The sequence below is a fragment of the Lissotriton vulgaris genome, chromosome 2_1, assembly GCF_964263255.1.
Source record: "Lissotriton vulgaris chromosome 2_1, aLisVul1.2, whole genome shotgun sequence".
Taxonomy (NCBI): Eukaryota; Metazoa; Chordata; class Amphibia; order Caudata; family Salamandridae; genus Lissotriton; species Lissotriton vulgaris.
In genome coordinates, this window is record NC_141687.1 from 156624524 (window position 1) to 156641137 (window position 16614).

General features: G+C 45.1%; 1 protein-coding gene across 1 annotated transcript in view; it reads left to right on the forward strand.

Moving 5' to 3' along the window:
* Positions 1 to 2788: 2788 nt before the first annotated feature.
* Positions 2789 to 16614, forward strand: part of VKORC1L1 (vitamin K epoxide reductase complex subunit 1L1) — a 174588-nt gene continuing 160762 nt past the window's right edge. Inside the window, exon 1 of the mRNA XM_086954619.1 lies at positions 2789 to 3056. Within this exon, the coding sequence (XP_086810745.1) occupies positions 2866 to 3056 (191 nt within the window). The 5' untranslated portion in view covers positions 2789 to 2865. The remainder of the gene's footprint in view (positions 3057 to 16614) is intronic.

A 16614-nucleotide genomic window follows, 5' to 3' on the forward strand; every position in this document is an offset into this window, starting at 1 on the left:
GCAGCACTGTCATGCTGCAATGCAGTGTGCCTGCTCATCCGGTGTTTAGTGCAGCTTTTGCCGCCTCTGTTCCCCTAGCTAGGGCACCCAATAACAATGATGATCCTGTCCAATACAGCGCTGGATTGGCTGTGCCGTGCACTTCTGGTTGTGGACTTCGATCCTGTATTATCATAGCAGGCCAGGAAATTCTGACTGCCCCTTATTTAAAGAGCCCGCCGCCGCCCTGCCATCTCCCTAATTAAAGATCCGTCGCCATTAACCAACTCAGCTCAACATGCTGAGCCGCGCCCCGTTGATTGGGTACGCTCCATTGCCTCAAAGGTATAAGGCACTACACACGTGCTCCCATTCTCCTTGTGTTCTTTTCTCGTAGTCACTAGTGCTGCCACACTGCAGTGCACTGAGCTCATCCGGTGTTTAGCGCAGCTTTCACCGCCTCTGTTCTCCGTCCAATACAGTGCTGGATTGGCTGTTCCGTGCACTGCTAGTCGTGCGCTTCGATCCTGTACTATCATAGCAGGTCAGGACATTCTGACTGCCCATTATTTAAAGAGCCTGCTGCCATCTCCCTAATTAAAGATTTGTCGCCATTAACCAAATCAGCTCAACATGCTGCGCCGCGCCCCGTCGATCGGATACGCTCCATTGCCTCAAATGTATAAGGCACTACACAAGAGCTCCCATTCTCTTTGTGTTCTATTCTCGCAGTCACTGGACCCCACTCTGTCTCGCCAGCGCCTATTGTTTGCCCCCCATCTCGTCTTATTTTACCGCCTGAGCTTGTTAGGCTCCGATCACCAGGTTGCTAGTCTAATTCCCCAGAACACACAGTGATTGGTGGGAAAGTCCTCTTTATTACAAACAAGTGAAGCACAATTGATAGCAAAACAGCAATACTTTGTGAAGAATCTGGCACCCATGAGGAAACCTCACCCAATTATCAGTGCAGTACATTTTTATTTTTAAAAAACGTAAGAAAATATAACCTATAACAGGCTTGAATCTAACCGCAATGAACATTCACACCCAAGGGCCTCTGGCAATCCTATACACCATTGGACCACTAATATTATATATAGCCTCCGGGAGAAACTAAGATGGCGGCGGTTTCCACCTACATATGAATCCTTATCACCTACAGAATTTAAAAAAAAAGTTTCATTGTCAGGTGGTTCAAAAGTTGTCCACATTTCTGCACAGGGAGGGAGGCATCACCGAGCACTTAGCAAACGCGAACCCGTCATTTTGAATCGATGGGTTGCTATAATCGGGCTTTTAAAAAGGTGACAATTTAGGCTGAAAAATATAAAACATTGTTTGCAAATGTTGAAATATTAACACAGCATATTTGGCACGTGATGCATAATAATTTGTCCATCCGCTGCTGAATTATTCCATTTTCCTCACCCATGCACACAAGGCACTCAAAAACACCGGACCAACGTACATCAACAGACAACTCAGCTTCTACACCCCCACCAGCCAGCTCAGCTACACCGACCTCGCCCTCGCCACAGTCCCCCGCTTCTGAAAAGCGACCTCTGGCGGCTGATTGTTCTCCCACCTCGCCGCCAAGACCTGGAACACCTTCCCCATCCACCTACGGCAGACCCAAGACCTCCTGACATTCAGAAAACTCCTCAAGACCTGGCTTTTCAAGCAGTAGCAGCATTCCCCACCCCAGCGCCTTGAGACCCTCACGGGTGAGTAGTGCACTTTACAAATGATATGAATGATTGATTGACTCTATTACTGGGAGTAAAAATGTGAGAACCTAAGTTGGCAATACTTTTCGAGTTTCTTTGTGGGTCTCTTCTCCCAGCTGACTGTTTGAATCTAGTTCCACCCTGATGACCTCAGTGCTCAGTAAGATGCGGCTCACTTAAGAGTTGGGGATCCCGGTTCGAGTCTCTGGTCAGCGCATCATCCTGTGATTGTGGGCAAATCACTTCATTTCTCTGTGCCTACCAAAACAAGCTTTTGCAATGCAATAGGTATCGCAATTACGTGAGTTTAAACTATTGGCATTGTAAATGACAATGCCTTTTATTTATATTTTAAAACGAAAACAAAAATAAAAGGCATTGTTATTTGCAAGATTAAGGCATTTCCCCAGAATCAAAGGAAGCTGAGCGGACGCTGATTCTCGAACCTGGTTCTCAGCTCCAAGGTTGGCAGCTCTGGCAAGCGCCCACAATTTAATTCTGCCCAGGGCGCAATCCCAGCAAAGGCCAGCTTTGCCATCAGCCCTACTACCAGCGTTTTAATTGGGCATATACTCCCAGATACTGAGTACCTGCACTTCTTTTTTTTTAACGTCTCAGCACTGCTGCAATACATTTAATGGGAGAACACTTCTCAGGAGCAAACAGGTACTAAGTCTAGATTTTGAGTACCTGCACTAACTTCTACATTTCCATTTAAAGCACTGCCTACCACCACACTAGCTCATACACACTGGATTTGTTGTACTCTAATAGGAATGAGCATGTCTCGCAGGCCCCCTAAATAACCAAGGCAAGGAGCCAAATCAGCGCGTGCTGAGTAATTGCCATTCTGGGCTTATCAAGAGCAACGTCAGCATTCCAGGGCCGGGGCATATGGCGTGAGACCAGACGTCTACATTTCCAACGGTCACATTCGCTTGAATCGCTTCCCCATTGTTGCGTCAAGGGGCGCGGTTCAACCGATGACAGTCGCTCTCCAATGGAAGACACACCTTGCAAAGAAGTCCCGCCTTGACAGCAGCACAATACGAGAAGACCGGCCCCTCGCATGTAGCCCCGCCCAACGCCCGTACGTGTAGGCGCCGGGCTCTGAAGCCAATGGCACGTCGTTGCGTGTGTCAGTGTCTGGAGAAAGATGGCGGCGCCCGTGCTGAGAGTGTCCGTACCGCGGTGGGAGCGGACGGCGCGCTGCGCGGTCTGTGCCCTGGGCATTCTGCTTTCGCTTTACGCCTTACACGTGGAGCGAGAGCTAGAGCGCGACCCCCAGTACCGGGCCTTGTGCGATCTCAACCAGTGGGTGCGCTGCGCACCCGTATTTGCATCCAGGTACCCGGGAAGAATGGAGCTTACACTGGCCGAAGAGGGCGGGGCGGGCAGACAGACAGTGGACATGGGCCTAGATGGCAAGGTGGCAAGTGGTGTTCAGCAGGGTTGATGAGTCATGAACATCTCAGTGACTTTGTAGTGCAGAGAGGCTGTAGGTAGAGAAGACCGTGAGGCCGCTATGTTTAGATGAAATAGCCCAGTCTTTGGGGTGTAAAGAGACTTGGCAAGGCGAGGATATTAGTAGTCGGTTCCTCAGGGAAGAGATGAAGGGTCATGTAGGAAGAGTCGTGACGTTGGGGTAAGGCGAGAGGCTGATGATTGGCAGGGCGAAATAGTTCTGTTGCCCAGGTAAGTGGCAAGTGGGCGGTGTTGGAGCTATGTCAGTGAAAGCGGAATGATTTTGGACGCTAACAGCGATAGGCTAGTGGGCAAGAGAACGGCGACGGGGCCAAGAATTTGTGACTGATAGTCGGTGGTTCTTTAAAGGTCTAAAAGTGAGCAGAATGCGCATTAGCCAAGTGTGTAGGAGAACTAAATGAGTGTTTGTCCGTGTGTATGTTCGGCACGTTTACAGTCCCAAACTATTCCCCTACAAATCAGCCCAGGGGTTCCTATTTTTTTTTAACAGAAACATTTTTTTTCGTTGCAAGTATATAGCTGCCACGTTTAACTGGATATATATGTTGGCTTAGGTAAAGGAAGTGGGCTCTAGATTTATTCTCCTAAATGTTACGAATTGCATCTTTATGGTGGAACACAATCCGAGACGCTTGCATAAGAGTGCTGCATTCGTGACGAGTTGTTCTACTTCACAAACTTAAGTATCCCTACAGTGGATTGTGATCATTCTAGTGTTTTATTTATTATTATTATTATTATTATTATTATTTTTTTTTAACAGACATACTAATTTCTTAATCTCCAATTTAGGTCATGACCAGTATTCTTTGTTTCTGTTTTAGAAAATGTTAAGGTAGATGGGCACCTTAGAGATGCTTAGTTTCAAAGACGAGCGGGGTGGGTGAGCAATGGACTTATGGGTGCGAGAGGATGCAATACTGAGAGCTATGAGAGAAGCAATACACATGGAGATCGCTTAAAAACAGCACATTCAGTCCAATTAGAGTGCTAAAAGTAAAACGAGTAGCTTCCTGAATCTAAGCCAGAGGTCTTCAATCTGTGGGGCGCGACCCCCAGGGGGGTCGTGGAGTCCTGGGAAGGGGGTCGCAGATTCTGTCAGCGTGCAGTTCCTTGAAATGCTTGGTTTGCCTTAGTGGCGTCGGGCTGATTGAGGGTGATCACGGCGGAGGCCTAATTCACACCGAGGGGTGAAAAACATCACAGCCTCATTAACAAGTAAAAGGTCTTTTAAAGACCTGTGAAGTACTCGGTTGTGGCTTTGTGTGTGTCCGTGAAGCTGTTTCAGCCGGGCTCAAATACACAAGGGGTGGGAGGGGTGGGGTGGGGTGGGGTCGCTGGGGGAGGAGGCTGTAGCCCTTTGAGTTCAATGGACGTTGCGTACCTGGAGCTGTGGGTCCTGCCAGTAAAGCACGTGAAAGGTCCTCCCCCTGACACGTCCTCATACCTGGCGCCTGTGCGGGAGAAATGTGCCTGAGAGTCTGTTCTTCACGGTGAGATGTTACAGCCTTTCTGCCCCACCCCCAGCAGGGAGGCACAGAGATGCCCTCCCATGAGAGAGGAAGAAGACACAGAGAGATACTGACCCCCTCCCCCCCCCCTCACCGAGAGAGGCAAAGTAAAGGTGGGTGGATGAATTATGTGTGGATGGATGGATGAAAGGGTGGATGGATGAAGGATAAATGTATGGATGAAATGGTGGATGGAAGGATGAAAGGGGGGCTGGATGAAGAATGGATGGATGGATGGATGTAAGGATGAAAGGGTGGATGGATTAAGGATGGATGGATGTGTGAAAAGGTGGATGAATGATGGATGAAAGGGTGGATGGATGAAGGATGTAGTTATGGATGGAAGGAAGGATGAAAGGGTAGATGGATGAAGGATGGATGGATGAAAGGGTGGACGGATGAAGAATGGATGGAAGGATGAAAGGGTGGATGGATGAAGGATAGATGCATGGATGGATACAAGGTTGCATGGATGAATGATGCATGGATGGATGTGTGAAAAGGTGGGGGGATGAATGATGGATGAAAGGGTGGGTGGATGAAGGATGGATGTATGGATGGAAGGATGAAAGGGTGGATGGATGTATGGATGGATTAAAGGTTGCATGGATGAATGATGGAGGGATGTGTGAAAAGGTGGGTTGATGAAGGATGGATGGATGTGATTAGGTCTAACAGGCGCATTTATTGTTGTCGATAGTTGTTGATGATGAGGAGTACCAGTTTCTAGAAACTTTTGTCGGATGGGGTCTTTATGCCTAAAAAGGTTTTACAAGGGGGTCTTGGCATCAAAAAGTTTGAAGACCTCTGATCTAAGCAATGGAAGGATACTAATTATGCTTGCATGCAAGTCCTGATTAGGATTGCCTAAGATTTCCTTAACGTGGTTGGATCCTTTTGTAGTTATGCAGTGCATTGTGGTGTTCTACTGATACGTGTTGGATTGAGTACACTTTATAAGACTATGTAAACAAATAAGTAATCCAATCCGAAAGATGGTAAGGCAAGGTACTAACACAAGAACAGGAAGGCAATCCATGGAGTAAGAAGCATGCAAACAAGATTGACAGAAAATCTGACTAATAATTAGAAATGGGCTGACCCACAGCCACTAAGTTTTGGTATTGTACGCAATAGGTCTTTCGACAACACAACTGACCGGTAGAGCTATCTGTAGCTGAGACCTAAAAAAAAAAAAGTTGTCCAGCTTGCACAACAACGTATATTTAGACAAGAGAGCTATCATTAAAAGTCAACAATACTATTGGAACATGCTACTTTAATGTTGGCTTCTGTTTCCGTCTAACCAGATTTTTCTTGTTTCACGATTTAACACTGGACCAGTTAGTCCTTCATAGTAGGTCCTCTTGTAGCTGCAACAAACAGCATACACATCTCGCTGTATGTCAAGTCATTTTCAAAGGTGCCCTTAGCATTCAACTTTGGTTTCATGACTAGGCATGATGGCGTCTGGCTGCTATAGTTGTGAATATCGTTATGTCTAGAACAACGTTTTGTTGAATTATGTCTTTTCTGAGCACTCAAAGGGCCTTATTATAATGTTGGTGGGAGTTGCCGACACAGTCACAGATTCGGACCGACCGGTCGGTGGTCTGGACAGCATGTACTGTCGCATACTCCCATTTCTCTATGGGAGTTTGTATAAATCCCTATGACAGGCACAGGGTGCAGGGCTTTACAGGGGGTAGAGCTTTAGATTCCCCCCCCCCCCTCCCCAAGGCCCACAACCGTAGGCCGCAAAGACAAGGGGGCCTGCTGGGGGGGCGCCCAAAGCTGGGGGGGGGCCCAAACTCGCTTTCCGACAGCCTTTCTGTGCCGGAAAGGCCAGCAAAAGGATGTCCGAAACCGACATCATAATCCTGACTGTGGAAACGCTGTCCTTTTGGGATTACGGTACAGCCTTCCCGAGCCCGTCTGAATCCAGCCAGAATGACCTGTCAATTTTACTTCTAAATACTACTGTTGTAATTTGGCGGTCTGAATTCAAAACTGCGATGCCGGTTGGAAAGCCTTTCCGACCGACAACTTAATCGACCCCAAAGAGTTGAAGGTGATTGGGCCAGATCTTGTTTTTTTTCTAAGTATTTCAGTTGAGGTATCTGTTAGTGTACAAATACCACATATTTAATATTTCATTTACTGTGTAATTTTCTTTCCACACATCTAGCACCACAGGCTTTATATTGTAATGTCCTTTTCTTTTTGTTGCTGTAATGGCTTATCACTACCATTTTGTAATCTGTTTCTGTGGTTGAAGCAATAACACACGCATGTGTGTGTATATATAGTTGGTAGTAGAGAGTGCTGGTGAATGACTTAATATCCAGTTAGTTGCATATTCTAGCTCTGATGTATGTATGTTTATAAGAGTTTAAAAAAATAAAAATAATTTATTCTTTGTTGGCTTTTACATTTTCCATAAAATCTTGTTAGCCATACATATCTGCAGATTTTCTATTGTGGTATCAAGTCTTTCTTTCTTGTCCTGCATCATTTATCGTGTGGGGTGGTTATAACAGTCAACGTTTAGTACTAGTTTAACTTTTGTATCTGAAAGTAGACACTTCCTTCAAATTCTTATTTTCTTGTTTAACATCTCCTATGAATATACGTGCAACCAACCCTGGAAGACTAGTTCAGCAACTGCCCGTGCTGGCTCGACAAAGACACAACGTTCTACATTCCATCATCTGTTGACCTAATGTTGCTAGGTTACAATACATGGCCTACTACAAAACATCCAACTCATAACTTTAATAGAATGCAACGTATATCCCTTTCCAAAAGAATTTTTTTTTCTGCTTAGCAGAACTATATAGAATAATTTATTCAACATATTAAATTACAGCTCCAAATTCTTACCATAACAAATATTCCCCCAAATATCCAGGCAATTTATACTCCTACCGCTCTTTCTTACTTCCATGCCACCCTCACCAATTCTTCCTTATCAAAACTCCCAACTTTTACTCACTTTATCTTTCCCTAACTCTCACTCCTTCTGAGGAGTGTGGTTAAGTGTAGTGAGGCTTCAGCCTCACTACACTTAACCACACTCCTCAGAGTACACCTTTTCCTTCCTGCAACACAACCCTGACCATTTTGTTTACCTCCACAATCCACTTAGGACTGGACCACTTAGACATTCCCTTCCTAACATTACCCAACAGCTTGGTACCCACCAACTCTCCACACTTACACCCACTACAACTGGTACTCCATCTGCCCTCCTTGGCATATTCTGTTTACACAGTGCCTTTTCAACAACTCCTTTTCATTTATTGTTTCCTGTCCCATTTTTCCCATCCAACCCAGCAGTCTTGGTGCACGGGTTTTCTTCCCTTCAGAAATACAACCGATGCTTCCAACATTAGCGCCTCAATGTCCTCGTCAGATGAACCTTCTTCAACACCTCGTACACAATTCACACTACTTTAAGCCTGAACATTTCTTTGATTACACACTCTTAAATGCTAAATTCTGTTACATTTAAAACATTTAGCTTTCATTGTTGAACAATTACGCAAAGATGCCACGTCTTATGCTCCCACACCTGTAACATGTTCGCTTTTTTTTCTCCACAGTTTCTTTTCTTCATTTTCACCTCCACTTTCTTGTACCTATCCTTCTGTTTTATAACTTGCACAGTTACTTCATCGCATCCTTTTTTCTTTCTCTAACTCTTTGGCATAAGGCAAAGTATCCTCTATACGCTTGATAATTGCAATTGCATTTTCAAGACTGATCTTTCAAATAACAATTTTGCTTGTACGATTTATCAACTGATCTTTTCTCCTCATAAAGGTAGTGGGAATTGCACGTTGCAGTTAATGTAAGCAGTGCGCTCGCGTATTGGTCCCTCAATGCTTGCGCCCGCACAAAAAAATTGATATTACACTGTCTTTCTTTCCAAAGTGCACTTCTAGTGCTTTCAAAGCAATACTGTATACATCCTTCTCTTCATCCTCCTCATCGGACTCTCCATTGTTTTCAGTGTCAACACTTTCGCAGGGTAGAGTTTATTTTCTTTTTCTTTTAATGGAGTTTTATATAGCGCAAACTTGTCCCGAAGGTATCAGAGCGCTTTATATAGCACCAGTTGCGTTACATGAAGACACATTCATTTTTTGGTTTCGCCTAAGCAGCGTGCATGCGCCGCATTGGAGACCTTTAATAATCGATTCAGTTTTGGCCCTAAAAACGTGCACGCGTTGCATTGCTTTCAATGGCAACGCTTGCACGTTTGATGATTCCCTTGCGGGAGCGAGCTTTGAAACCATCTGTTTGTAATTAACAGATGGTTTCAAAGCTCGCTCCTGCAAGGGAAACAGGCGCAGGCCCTCTCCTTTCTCCCCTCCCCCTGCTGCCTCCTCCTCTCCTCGTCTTTTTTTACCTTCGGCGTGAGGCGCGCGCACTTGTTTGATTAGTTTTTAAATCAAGCACTGAATGGAGCATGACCCCTAGGGCAACTTCTTCCTCCGCTTTCACCATTGCGATCGGAGCATTGCATGACCCGCAGTATTTCACAAACAACCTGCGACAAGAACAAGCTCAGCAGAGCCCTGTGAGAAAGTGTCAGATCCCACGGAACGTGGATGAAAAGGCAGAAATGCTGACAGTGTGAGCTTTTCACAGGGTGGGTTCATGCCCTGCGTGTTTGTTGATAAATAAATACAGCCCTCCTTACCCTGCCTTTGGCAATGTCTCAAAGCAGCTATTGTGATAAGCTGCGTAAGAGCTGTGACAGGGAAGAGCTGAAATTTAAAGGCTGCTATTCAGCTCCGCAATGCACAAACAATTGCTCTTGTAAATTGAAAATATTGTAATTTTTTGTTTCTCTTAAAAATTCATAACATATGTTACTCTGAACCTACTGTGTTGATGGTCTCTTGCCCTCTAACATTATTCTACTGTTTGTATTACGATTGTGCTTATTTATTGCTTAAATCAGTTACATTAGTCCACAGGAAGCGCTGTTTCCTCATATATAACTAGTAGCCTGGTTCCTTGTGGGAAGGGTTCCCTGTTTTTGTTTGACGTGGCGACGTGCGGGCAGCTTACCACCAGTCGGGCCCTCCCCCCTCAGAACAAGGAGCTTCCTAGGATTGGGCAGAAAAGGAGAGGCGCGGACTGAGAGTCCGCTAGGTGTGTAACCTGCAGCCGGTACATGCAACGCAGCTCAGACTGCTAATGCGCCTGCTGCAGCGTGTGTGCAAGAATCACCTACAGCTCCAATGCTGTACTCATCCTGGGAAAATAACTCTCGGGATTGCTGGTCCTACTGCAGATCCGTGTGTAACCTGGAAACTACCAGTGCAATCCGTGTATGACAACTTGGACTGTTAATGCTTCTACTGGGGCAAAAGAAAGTGTGTGCCTGTGTGATCTGCATTTCACCAAGTGCCAATCCCACGCCAATAGCTCTTCAGTCACTGCTCTTACTGCAGATCTCAGTCAACTTGCGTGTCACCGGTTTCAATCCATCGTACGTTGTTAATGTGCCTGCTGGGGGGAATATGTGCGTGCCCACCATGCCCCACAGTAGGTCACAACTACCAATCCAGGTAGACAGCTCTGTAATCACAACTCGTACTTCAATACCCGTAGGTGGCCCGGAGTCGAGTTCCATTCTAGCAAGACAGCTCAGTCTGTTAATGCACTAGCTGCAGTCACAATGCCAGTTATTTAGATTTCCCTGAGCTTTCTGTACAATTGCACCTTTCTGTAACACCTGTCCAATCCATGTAAAACAGCTTAGGCTGTTCATGAACCTGCTGTAGAGATGCATATGTCTGATTCCTATAGGTAGCAAGTCAATAGCCCTTGATAGATAGCTCTGTGGTTTACTCCTTCTTCAAAACTCTGCAGGCTTCAAGTCCTCGAGTACCATCCATGAAGCACGCGTCGGGCCATTAATACGTCTCTAGCAGAGATCTTCAAGCACGCTGAAGGTCACCATGTGAGAAAGCTGAGTATGTCAATGTATCAGCTGCGCAGCCCTATGTATTCTGCAAGTCGATAGTTCAAGTAAAATAGCTCCAAATACGAATGCATCAACTGCAAATTTGGATGGATGCTGCATGTCACTGGTTCCAATCCATGTCCTACAGCTATGAGGGTTAATATGTTCGCAGGAGAGATGTGAGTAATTTGCAGTTTGTGGTCCAAACCGTGTAAAACAGCTCTATACCTCAGTTCAGTTCCTACACAGATGTGTAGGGCACATGTTCCAGTCCATGAAAAACAGCCGACTGTTACATTTTTCCTTGTGTAGCGATCAGTGCAGCAAGCACGTTACTGGTTCCCTACCAGTAAGATAGCTCGGTGCGTTAATGTACCAGCAGCGTGGATCCACTTGCAAGTAGCAGGACATAGCTTCCAATCCATGAAACATATCCGAGGGGGTTAATGCACGCAGTATTAACATCTGTTGCAATTGGCCTCTGCAAAGATCTTCACAAGCGATATCAAAGGTCCCTATTTCAACAGGTTTGCCTCATCCTTTCATCCACCTGAGGTAAAAAAAAATACGACCACCTACCTGTGGGCCAGTCTAGGCCTGGTTTGAGCTTCTTATTATTGTGGTTGGGAGAAGTCTTTGACATATTTCTCAGTGGGTGACCCTGAGTGTCACTTAACAGCAAGTGTGGTAATGTAACCTATTCTCTTTTCTTTAAAAGTTTAATTGCGAGCGCAGCGCCCGCTTCACCAACACTATGCTCTCTGTGAGGCATATGTCCCAGCTGAGTTTTCAGACCAAAGTCTTTATCTAAGTGTTACACTCTGGCCTAGTCTCAGCTTGATAAGTTTAGTTTCAGTCACTTGGCAACATAGTCTTTCCTCTGGATGATGATTCAAAGCCTGACACAGCGCTGTGCTTCTTATAGATATTCAATGGATGTGGGAATTGCAATACTAACGCAGGGGGACTTGAAGAGATGGATAACTCTGGTTGCAATAGACCATAAAAAGCATGGTAGAACTTTTAGGTGTTAGACGCAGGCAGGCTTGATCGCCACTACGGAACACCACCTCACATGTACCCAGCATACACAAGCATAGGCCGGATACACTGAGTTAAATTGAGGGGTCCAGCCATAAAATACATCTTGGATTTTACCATGGCTATCCAAGATGCAATCGTTCCACTGTGGTTCAGGTAAAACGTGTTCCCCACTACTATAATTCCACAACCATCAACAGTTAGTACCATCATGTTAATTTCATGGGCATGATAGTCACCCAATTAAACGAGTATTGGCATAGCCAATAGGTCTCTCCTTAGGGACCTTTATAAGTATTTAGTTATGCAGCTCAATATCCTTGGTGCAACAACATCAACTGTTGCATGGCTAAACACTTATACGATCCCAAAGGCAAGACCTATTGGCTATGGCAATGCTTGTTTTTGTTAAAACCACAGTTGATGGACAGAATGCAGATCAATGTCATACATTCACCCCAGTACAGAGGTCTGGGCCTAAATCCATCGTTTTTTTGACTCCACACCACCCCAGTTCAGACATGGCCATATGCAAATCAGTCTGACCCTGTGCCTCATGGGAACAGTCCAGCCCGAACTGCCAAGCCATGCCTTCCCTGGACCGGAAACAAGCTTCCGGTTTTTGTTAGGCACAGGGAGATTAAGTGATTTGCCCAGAATCCCAGGATGTTCAGCGTCGCTGCAGAGATTCGAACCCAGTTCCCCAGATTCGAGGACGACCGCGCTAGCCGTTAGGCCAACTCTTCTCCCCCAGGTTCAGTCTTCAATACCTTCCTCCCCTCTACTCCCAGGCTATGATTTATCAATGTCCACTTCCTTTTGGCTACAAATAGTCACCACCCTCCACCCCCTCCCCCCCAAAGTTTCTAAGTAGGTCTCAAATGCTTCTTGACATAGCAAACTAGGATCCCCTGGGGCATTTAGGAAAACAGACGGAGCTGTAATGGCCTGCATGGTTCATCACACACAACACATTCTACCTTTTCAAGTATGGAGAGAAAAACTAAATAAAATCAAAGAATTGGAAAAAAACATATGCAATTATATCAGGCTCAATTAAAAAAAATACGAGAAACACTGGAGTTTACTAGGGTTATAGGTTAGAGATGGGGAAAACTGTTTTTGAATTTATATTATCATTAAAGAGAAGACAAAGTGGCAATTTGAATAGCTAAGCGCAGTCCGCAAGGTCTTCTCTCCAACCTACTCTTATCCTACCGTACGTTCTCAGGCACTTTATATATCCTTTAACTTATACTATATGCCTGCCCCCTTCTTTCTTAGTTGTAATAGTTATTGAAATAATGTTGGATTATGTTCATACCTAATATTTAACACTTTGCACTCTGCACTTTATCCAACTGTGATTTGTAATTGTCTTTTATGACTGCCACGTCTCTTCCCTGCAACAAGGCGATGGGAAAGATTGTTAGATTATGTTTATACCTAAATGTTTAGCACTCCGCACTTTTTACGGCATCTATTTTCTGTAACAGGGCGATGTGAAAGATTGATGATCTGTTTACCTCTGAATGTTTAGCACTTTGCACTTTATATGGTATTTATTCCTGATATGTAATGCTGTATTTTTTCTCTATACATTGTCTATTGGCAAAGTAACTTGAATATTCGGAGTATTTCGCAATATGCACTTTACTTGACAATTCTGTAGCTTTCTAATTTGTATGAACTCTCAATAAAAATATTTAAAAGTAAGAAACGAACAAAATAAATGTAGCCGCCGTAGTCTACACTTTAGAAGAAATGGGTCTTTAAGCAGTATGTTGGCAGTCTGGGTGAACAGGTCTTTCAGCAGTACGTTAGCAGTCTAGTCTTTTCTAAAGTATCCCTTCCAGACTTCCTCTCAGCTGTCAACAGCAGATTTGCTACCCGGGTCTCATGACACTGAATCAGCCATCTCTAACGATGATCAGACCCTCTCACCAGTGCTCTGCAGACTAGTAACAATTTACCTTGAGTTTATATTTATTTTTAGTGCACACGTCTTTCCTGGCGCATGCTGGCCACTCCATAAGGCCCAACTGCAGCACGTGATACATAAGCTAAATGCCGTGCCCTACGGCCAGACGTGCCCCACACGGGACTGCGCGCATTATCTCAGCCATGTTGCCATCACAACTTCCTGCTGCACTCCATATTGCCTTTCAGGAACAGTTGCCGTACTGCCTCATACAGTTGCTCAGTGCCTGATGCACTGCATGCTCATTCCAACAGCCTCCCCCCTGCCACAGAAACAGTTGCCAGGCACCGCTGCACTCTTCGCTCGTGCTGTGCTGCACAGTCAGCTGCACTAGCTACTCTGCGCTTTCATCGCAGCTGAATAACTTAAGAAAATTATTATTTTTTTATTCTCCACTCGCTGTGATCATTCTACTTGCGATACAGCAAACTCCTCCCATCCAGAAGTTGACCTCAGGTTCCCAACTCCACTACTCGCGTTGGTCATCTCTCCAACAACTACTGTCTGCCCACAAAATGTTTACTCTGGGTTGATCTTCGTGATGTACATCCCATCCTCGTCGCCATTAAAAAGAAGACCCTTCCTTAAAATTCTTCTTTCCTTGTTTAATGTATTATGAATATACGTGTAACCAACCCTGGCAGACCAGCTCAGCAACTGCCAGTTTTGACTTGATCAGGATATAAACGTTCTACATTTCACGATCTGGTGACATAGCGTTGCTAGGTTACAATACATGACCTACTACAAAACATCCTAACCATAACTTTAATAGTTAAAATACAGCAGTATCAAAGCCCAGCTCTTGGGTATTGTACACTATTGGCAGTGTCTATTACCTTGTGGGGAGGAGAAACAGTGCCTTTCGTGGTGATAAGGAGGGTGTTGTATAGGTCTTTAGCCATTACACCACAATTGCTATTTTTCTGAGTCCTTGTTCGGTCTAATACATGTGAATGTACAGGAATTTATATAGCGCAAATCACCAACCGGTCTCTAAGCGCTTGCTTGGGGAACCCGTCCTGGTATTCCCCTGTGAGATAACCCCGGCAGGGTATCCGCAAGGTGAAAGCCAGGCATCCCACCACGAGGGGCCGTTGTGGAGATTAAGCAAGCTATTGCCCAGAGTCGCAGAGTGTGAACCCGTGAATCAAGTAGGCACCATAGCGAGAATTGTCGAGTCTATGGACATTTTAGCACTCAAGACCCCGCAGAGCCGTGAATTGAACCCTGGTCCCGGGCTGACCTCTGCTTCCAGGTCTGCCTCCTCTAACCAGTGAGCCACACTTCTCCACATGTCTGGTTTTTTCTGTTGTATTTGCATGTTTTTAGCGTCCCCATGGTCTTCTTTCCTCATTCCTAGCAGATGGAACCAGATCAATGTAGTCTATGAGCTGGCTTCTACTCTACCATCTCTTTCCCTGTTTATCATCTCATTTTCAGTATTTCTAGATCTGTGCATGTGGCAGTCTTTGATTTATCGCCGACTTCCACCCTTTCACGATTCTTCTCTTAGCTAGGATGTAACTGGGTAGATGTCCCAGCAGACAGATCCTGAAGTTCTGTCAGTGCATTTAATGTATTTACCACAGTGTCTCAGTATTTCTAGATTTGAGTGTCCTTCCACACCGTTTGGTAGAAGTCCTTATTGTTGGTTCTGCATCTTGGGCAGGCACTGTTCGCCCCAGGGGTGGGGGGGGGGGTGTGGGAGGGGATCTGGAGTCTTCTTATTCTTCTCGGGAACAGGTAAGTTTGATGTAAGTAGTTGAATTGTGTAAACTTTAACTTGGGGGTTCATGGATACCATCTTAGTATGGCCTACCAAACATGCGCAATCTGTATCCATTTCCCTTCCGATTTTCCCTATCCAAGTGTCCCTAATCGTAGGGACATTACCCCTAATCGGCTGTAGAAGAGCACTGTATAACAGATATTGTTTTTCTGACTTAACCCTGTGTCCGTAATGTTGACTTTGAGGTCTGAGGATTGCTCACTTGCCAGTTGTGTCACCCTCACTAATGCAGTGTGTATAATGAACTGGCGTGGTGCAGTTCCGCATGTTTCCCTTATGTTCTAAAGGAGCACAGGATTTGTTTTCATAAAGGTCCCCTACTGTCAATTCCAGCTACTGTTCAGGCGCCTGTCTAGTATTCTGAATGCTTCCCTAACGCCCAGTAAGCATGCTGTTGGTATTACAGGGGGATAATTTGGTGTATCTCTCGGAAGCTTAATACTTCGCTGCAAGTTCTGTCTAGTCCTCTGCGCCTTATTTCAAGTGACTCCTCTTCGTCCATTTTCCCATATTTGATTGTACATGAGGACGCGCAGTTCGGATCCTCCCCCCCCCCCCCCCCCCCCCCCCCCCCTCCCCTCCGCAATCCCCCCAATGTATCACCAGTGGCAGGGCTGCAAAAAATATAGTCCCCTTGGCAGTACGATTATTGTGTATATAGCTGTTTATATTTAAAGTGGGATTTAATGTGTGCTGTTGCATAGTTTTATTTGGCCTGGTGGCCAGTGCTCTTGTGAGCATGTTGACTCAACCTTATGAAATATGAACTTTGTTAACATTTCAACTAGATGCTTTTTTGTTAAAATATACACATTCTGGAGCAGATAGTGGATTGGAGTAGGATGGTAAATACATAATCGTGCAGAAAACTAAGTTACTGCAGACTCGTTTATTTCCAGTAAATTACTCCCCATCTGTAAATGATGGGCAGGGTGGGGGCCCAATCGAGAGAGACAGAACTGAAATGGAAAGTGTTTACTAACTTTAGTTGAAGTACTTGGATTCTGTGTTTCTGATGATGCCTATTTATTCCACAATAAAACTTTAGGTCACCTCACCCTATTGAGGGTTTCAGATCTCTCTGTCTCCTGTACACCACACAGCACCATCTC